This window comes from Poecilia reticulata, linkage group LG14, assembly GCF_000633615.1.
Source record: "Poecilia reticulata strain Guanapo linkage group LG14, Guppy_female_1.0+MT, whole genome shotgun sequence".
Taxonomy (NCBI): domain Eukaryota; kingdom Metazoa; phylum Chordata; class Actinopteri; order Cyprinodontiformes; family Poeciliidae; genus Poecilia; species Poecilia reticulata.
This window is the reverse complement of record NC_024344.1, coordinates 16204306-16212147: the sequence shown is the minus strand read 5'-3', so window position 1 is coordinate 16212147 and position 7842 is coordinate 16204306. Positions and strand designations below refer to the sequence as shown.

At 39.0% G+C, this 7842-nt stretch overlaps 1 protein-coding gene across 6 annotated transcripts in view; it reads right to left on the bottom strand.

The window, feature by feature from the left end:
• Positions 1-226: 226 nt before the first annotated feature.
• The window catches only part of specc1 (sperm antigen with calponin homology and coiled-coil domains 1), a 91478-nt gene continuing 83862 nt past the window's right edge, over positions 227-7842 (bottom strand). For all 6 annotated transcript variants that reach the window (XM_017308625.1, XM_008428054.2, XM_008428055.1 and 3 more), the window contains 2 exons: positions 6142-6201; positions 227-1217 (listed from right to left, as the gene is read on the bottom strand). In XM_017308625.1, coding sequence (XP_017164114.1) covers positions 1128-1217; positions 6142-6201 — 150 coding nt within the window. In that variant the 3' untranslated portion in view covers positions 227-1127. The remainder of the gene's footprint in view (positions 1218-6141; positions 6202-7842) is intronic.

Below are 7842 nucleotides of genomic sequence, written 5' to 3'. Positions count from 1 at the left end.
GTACTGTAAAAAAGCTGGCAGCTCTGCTGAGTGTTCCCACTGACTGCAATGTTTTTCCAGTCCTGGCACTGGGCTTCAATGGGCGCAGTGGGAAAGCAATCTATCACCCATGGAGCAACGCAGCAGCATGATTAAGCCACAAACACAGGCTGGACCGTTTATACACAACCAGCCGACGTGTCAAAACATGTGAAGTGAGAGCAGACACACTGACGAGGAGCAAAGATGAATTCAAGATAATTCTTTATTGACCTAAGATTACCATGGAGACATACCAGAGAGCGTCTTCCGTGTCTCTCCATTGTGTCACTTGTCAATAAGCAACTTTTGTAAATAAATAAATACAACTTCATTTAAAAAAAAAAGAAGAAAAGAAAACAGGCGTCTGCAAATTGAAGCGTGTCAAAAGCTGGAGTGTTGGAGTATCCTCTGTTAAAACATTGTCCATATCTCAGCGCGGCATGCAGCCTAATACAGATGCACACAGTTTGCTTCACTTGTTTATTTTGTTTAGGATGGGAAACGTGGAAAACCTGTGCAGTGCGACGGCAGCAGTTAGTTATTCCTTAACGTCAGGGACTAATCATAGAGGTGAATGTGTCGCCATTATCATATCGCTACAGAAGCCTGCAGCGGCTCCTCGCTGTGATGGATGGTCCCGCCGGGGGAACGAAAGGAGAACAAAACTCAGTCTGTCGGGAGCCTTTGATTTGTAAACGGAGCAGAGTGGTTTTTTAACGCTGCCTTTTAGAAATGTGTCAGCAGCACAAAGAGGATGATGGAAGACATCATCGACAGTTTTTTTTTAAAACTGTAAAATAGAAAAAAAAAATCTCAACTGTGCTGTCAAACTGCTACAAGATGTCAGAGTGACTCTGGATCAGTATCATCTGTGAATGAAGTGCTCAGCAGACGCGTCTTTTTGAGAAATCTATTTTTCCGACTGCAGCGCCTCTCCTGTTTTTTGGTCGCACTTCTGACCGTAGAGTTCAGAAACTTCTTGGGCAGCAGATGAGCGACGGTCAGCCGGCGGCCTTCAGCCGGTCTGGAAGGAGAGCGTCCCACATGGAGACGGGACAGAAGAGTCCCCCCGTCCGCCTGGTCGTCCCGTCTGGCTCCCTGAGGCGTCAGGTCTCAAAGTATTTGTAGATCTGGGAGACGTACTGCATGACGCTCTGCCAGTCGGGCCTGTCGGTCTTCATCAGCTCCTCAATGTCCTGTTTGGAACGGAAACACAGCGGAAGTGAGGTGGGATTAAGACGATGTTGACGGTAAAGGCAATACGGCGGAGTGTTAGGGCCTCACTGAGAGCATTAAACAATGACGAAGTCATATTACGAGAATAAAGTCACAAAATTACAACTTATTCTCGTAAAATGAAGGAAATTTCTAAATCATAGCTTTTAAAATAATTTCTTTAGGACACCAGTCACATAAAGAAGTGTGATTTATATCATTAAACTGCAAATCGTAACTGAGTTTAGTCAAATTTTTCAAATATTTATTGATGCTTTAATTGGATGAACAGTGAAAAAACAAATATTAAAGCTGATATTCTTGACGATATGGACAGTTTTGGGGGTTTCAAACATTAATTGGAATTTCTAATGACAACGATAAATCAAAATGAAATTTATTACGATAAATAATAAACGATACGATGAATGTCCATCTTTTCCATGACGTACGAATTACTGAAGACAATTTATTTGTTTTTCATATCAGATATTTGATTAGTTACTGCATACAATCATTGCTGAACACTTCTCAAAAATGTTAAGAGGATATTATTGGCAGGAGGACCGTGGCTCGTTTTCTCTGATATATTCAACACAAGTAAAACTGAACACAAGCAAATACAGACACACTTTGACTTTTTAAAATCACTGGTAGATACACAAATGAAATTAGCAGGTTGGTTTTTCTCTTCCATTCCTTTAAAATATTTGATATGTTGTCATGAAACATTTCACTGAATGGAGCACAAGGAGAAAAATATTTTTAGACTATAGTTTCACATTTCTTATGTTCCAGACGTGAAAAAAAAGCAGTTCCAAGAGGAAATTTATCACTAAAAACCAACTTGGAGTTTTCCAACGATGCCTTAATAAACGAGCAGAGTATGCAGTGGAAATCCAGAGGCTTTATATCCTAATAGCATCTCAACAGTCTAAAATGGTGATGGCAGCATCATGCAGAGGACATTATTCAGGACAGATGGAAAGAAAGAGGGAGAACAACATTTCTAGATGCTTCCTGTGTTCTCGTAATCCTGGAATGGAGAAGAAATCGTGACACACAAATTAGACTCTGGTGACTCAACGCAGGTTTAATAAGCTGCGACAGCAGGTGAAGGGATCACAGTATAACAAAAACAATGAACTGAACACACACGCAGGCAAAGGCTTTTGGGAAATTATGCCGAAAACCGTAAATTAGTCTAACAACGTTTGGATTTGGACGCAGCAGAACATCTCTGGAGGGACCTGAACACGACGGCGTCCAAACATGCTGAACTTCAACACGTCTACAGAGAAATTACACGAACCCATCTGCTGCGGGAAATGCTCGTAAAGCTAGCAGGATTGTTTCCCCAAAGTCCTCTGACTCAAAAAGTTTGTTAAATGTTTTATCTTTTTTATGCCAACATGGCATGAATCTGAAAAAAAAAAGGAAAAAAAGATCTCTCTGCTGACTCAGGTTTCTGTAATTGCCTCTGTGAGATCACAACCCCCAAAAAAGAGGAATTAGTTTCTGGGATGTGTTCAAAGTAAGAAAGCAGAAAAAAAAATGGGGTCCAAAGTTTACCAGCAGAGAGAAAGAGAGTCAGGATGGGGGGAGACAGAGGGTTCATGTTGTGGACATGGGAACAGTTCAGTCAAATCCAACCACAAACGCGTAATAGAGAATTATAAGAAACCAAAGCGTGACCTTTGTTAAGTCACTTTACCGCTGTGGTCAAACTTCCAGATTTGGAGTTTTAAAAAGCCACATCAGGACAAAAGATTCCCGCTGGGAGTTTTAGGGTAGACGTCTGATTCTAATCTCAACATATACTTACTATCATTTTTATCGTCTTATTTCTTGCAGGTACTATTTTGGTCAGTTAATGAAGCAGATACACATGTTCCAAACACAGAATGTCCACAAACAAAGCAATTACTTTAAATTTAGATTTTTTTTTCTAATAATGATTGTCCTGGACTGGAATGTTAAACTTTAATGAGTCCCTACTTTACGCTCAGTAGTATGCTGCTGTTGTTAATGCAAGGATGAAAAAACATGCAAAGTAGAGTGCTTGCAAACAAAGGCTCTGAGAGTGTGACTGAGTTTTTGGTTTTATTTCACATTAGATTGATGGATGGAATGTTGCTCATTGCATAGGACAGGAAACAGTCATATCCAGCCCCAGCTCTCCGACTCTGTATGCCAGCTTATGTTGTCGAGCTCTGAAAGAGCACAAAATACTCATTTGTACATGCAAGTGCAAAATTATGTTCAAATTGTGTTTTTGTTGCAGGTGGCATTTGACTAACTTGGCTATCAAGTTGATTTCTTCCACCAGGGCCTGTTATTATGGAGCTGGAACCAGGAGAGTAAGTATTCAACACATCACTAGTTTTCTTTGTAAAATTTCTCAAGGTGAAAGGTCATCAAATTCTCACCAGTCCGGTTCAAACATGCCAAAGAATCCAAACCACTGATTTCCACAAATTAAGTTATGTGTAATAACCGCGCAAGACTCCACTGCTGAAGAAAAAAAAAGAAAAATCACATTTAAGAGGATCTTTGCTGGAAAACATTTAGACAATGTAGTTTAAACTATAAATAATAAACTCTTCAGAGGCCTTAAAACACCATGTTTGGCAGTCGAAGGAACTGCATAGCACCGCAAAAAACCAGCAGTGAAGTTTGGAGGTGAGGACAATTCGGTTCTGGTAGACGATAAAGGATGAACGGACAAATCTGCTGCCACCAGGAGAATGAAGATTAAACATATTGAATGTTTTAGCAAGGCAGCGATTCCAAACCAGTAAAACTCTGAAATGGTTTACAATAAAGCTGCTACTATGATCCAGTCAATCAGTTGACCGGAATCCTACAGAACGTAGAACTAAAGGTCAGAGGTCATAGAAGGAACCCACAGAACCTTGAGAATTTGAAGAAATCTTGTGTGAAAAATGGGCTAATATCATACTTGAGCAATGGAGACATCTTGAACTTATCACCAACAAAAACTTTTTTTTTAAATGATAAAGTAACTTTGACATCTTTGGACAGTGTCCGGTGAAAATGGAATGCCAATTACAAATTTAGAAATACATTTATTCAGAACATTGGTAATTTTTTTCCTACCTCTTGTGCCCGATTTGTGTCAAAATCTAAAACCACATTAATGAAACATGACCTGGTGCTCCAAGGTCAAGAGCAGTGTGGGGTTTCTGTGGATTTTAAGAAGCAGGACCTTCCAAGCGCCGCATGTTTTCAGTTACAGACGATTATGGAGTTCTGCTTTGGGTTGTTTTAAAGACGGACGCTAATCTTTAGATGCCTCCACGCATTCTCTGTCAGATTCAGGTTCCAGAACTTAAATGTTATTTCCAGCCAGAAGAGAGATATTGGTAAAATGAAAGGATTATTTCAGACTCAAATCTATCAGAGGTGATAAATTTGGTCACAGCTGCAGGTGACGACATTATGAGCATGGGCTGGACCCCTGACACATCCAGATGTGGCCCCCATCGAAAGTGAAACAAGAACCATCAATCTGATTGGCAGCTCATTCCAATACAGGTGTTGACGGTTTAGTGTAGTCATTTACTGCTAATAAGAGTCCTGAATGATCCAATCACAAGAAGAAGGCAGGAAGCTTTAAACGTGATCCGGACGGATCAATGAAGCAATCGAATCCATCTTCTCAAGTGCAGCTCTGGTTGTTTTAGATCTTGAACAAGAGATTATTAATCCACATTCCTTAAATAAAGCTAGTGAAATAACCTTAGTGTTTAACTTCGTTAGTAAGAAGGTCATATTTTGTTACCATTTCCAGTTCTTACAGCCTTAACATCACAACAACACTTAGAAAACCAAGTCAAATTGAAAACTTTTCGTTTCCCCCTGACAGAATGAAGCCCTGCTTGGTACCCAGCAGCGTTTGTTGAAAGAAATCTGTAAAAATTACAATTCACTCACAAATTTCCCACCCGTCTTCTTCTTCTCTTTTTTTAAACAAAGATACTGTTAAATGCCTCACCAAAGTCACACGTTTTTGTTCCTCGTAACTCAAGGGTGCAGTCATATCGACTCAGATGACATCTGAAGGTGATTGAGTGATGCTTAAATAAATTTGGACTGTCAATAATGCAAATGTAATTTCAGAAGTTCATCACTGGATCTGAGAACAAAGTGAATGTTTGGCCATAACCCAATGTTCACTCAATGTCTTTTCAATAATTACTCCCTGAAGAGGAAAGACCAGCAGTAAATGTAACCATAATTCTAAATAATTTTCAGTTTTACAATAAGAGTTCAAAACTGGAATTAGCACATGTTGTTACCTTTTTACAGTGAGATGTTTTTATTCCACGCTCCTTTTATGAGTTATGAAAAGCATCCATCTCATAACTGAGTCGATTAAAAGGACGCGAAGCATAAAAGGAATAATGGCAAACTAGAAGAATCTGAAACTTTCATTGTCTGGATGATGATACGAAGTAACAGTTTACATAAACAAACAGGTTTTCAGTGTTTCCCTGACTGAGCCGTGTTCTGCAGAAATGTTGGTTCAAACTCACTGTGGACTAAACTTGAACCTGACTGTTTACACAAAACACACTAGGAGCTCCCGTCAAGTGTAAACAGTTTAGCGTAGCTGACCGTTACTCACGCATTTGCAAATTGCGAGGGTTTGTCAATGAGTTATTTTCCTTGTTACAAATCGAGGCAACACAACAGAAATATGGATTTAAGATCATCAGCAGTAAGTAATGGAAAAATCTTCACAAATTCGGGGAAAACCGTCCTTTGGGTAAATTAAAGTTGTACAGCTTATTGCTATAAAATCTTAGAAAATCAAAGTGTAGTATTTCCAGCTTGTAAAGAGCCTAAGAGTGTGTGTGTGTGTGCTGCAGCTCTGCTCACCAGAGATGTTTTGATGCCAATGCTCTCGGCGGCCTGGAAGGCTAGAGTCAGATTCCGGACCTGAACCAAAAGAAAGAAACCGTCAGGTTTTCGGAAGACATGAAAATCAGACACAGAGGTTTCGCTCAGCAACAATAATAAGCTCACAGACACACCAATAAACAGTACAATCTCCCATCACACGGGCTGAAAACCAGCATAAGGCTCTGCTTGCTTATGTGACCGTCTTTGTGCGTTACATTTTCCTGCATGTTTCTGACATAAGCAATAAAACAAATGTGCAAATGTCATCATTTACTCGATCTTGTATAAATGAGGTTAGTAAAGGCTTAACTTTTAGAGCCAGAATCCCCTAAAAGTCCTAAATGTATGAAATATAAATACATATAAAATCCACCTTTCCATTGCTTTTCAGTGCAGGAAATTGATTTTAAAATACATGTCACCTTCAGCACCTCCAAAATGAAACATCAATGGACGATGATGTGTAGCATGGTACTGCAAAGTTTGAGACAAAACTTTTTTTACAGACAAAACTTTCCTGAAGTGCTGCTATGCAGGAAAGTGTGTTAGATTCACAAAAGTGGATGCAGAGAGAAGTTTCAGTTTCAGTGTTTGAAACGCAATTTGACCCGGAATGATGAAACATTTTGAAATGAAATCAATGTTAATGGTCAACAACACAGTTTACGACGTGGCAGTGATGGATAACTCAAACAGTGAGTTAGCAGTCAGACCACAAAGATGACTCTGGGTGTTGTTTGTGAACATAAAGTGTTCTAGAAAACACCTCTTTTCACTATGTTTTATAAATCATAAGCTGAAGCACAGAAATGCCAAACAATACCTGCTCCCTACAAATTTCCATTTTGTATAACAGACATTTTTTCATTAGTGTTTGGACCAAATGAGAAGATTGTGGTATTTTCACTTCCTTTCAACAGATTTGCAGCAATAAGTCAAAGCAACTTTTTATGGCAAAATTAGATGTTTTTGTGACAGATTAAGATGTATTCGTTTCTGATGGTAGAAAAAAAAATGCACCAATTTTGGAAAAGAAATTCAAACATGACAAAAAGGACATGCTGAAAATCATCTATAGACTTCTCAAAAAAAATCTTTATTGACAGCACACCAATCAAATCTGTTCTTAAAACTACTGACGGTTACATTGTTACTACTTCTGATCAGACGAAATAAGCTGATAAGATCAAAAGATTACTTTAAGCTAAAATTAATCAGAGGTATAAATACTTTTGCCTTTATTGCAACTATCAATGGACAGTTAGAGTTTGAGATGTGCAACTGTGTCCTTGGAATGACCTTAAGGCAGCTGCATTACAATGACACAGTTAAAAACTCGAAAATAAAACACAAACTTACTCTGTGGAGAAAAGAGTGAGACTTTGAGCTACGTCTTTACTGCTACTATACACAATAAGAGTGTGTCGCTAGTATAAAAAACACTATTCTGGTCAGTGGTTCAGATAGTGGGTATGCACTGCATGCAACGCATAGGGGCGCTGAACTAGAGGGGACACAGTAATGTCAGAATTAATAATAAAATAATAAAGACTGTGATATTGCAACACAGTCGATATTCTCATTTAGTGACATAATTATATTAGTTGTGTTACCAACCCCACACCACTAGAGGCAGTAGCAGGCCCGAAAAGGTGCAACTAAGGAGCCGATTTAGAA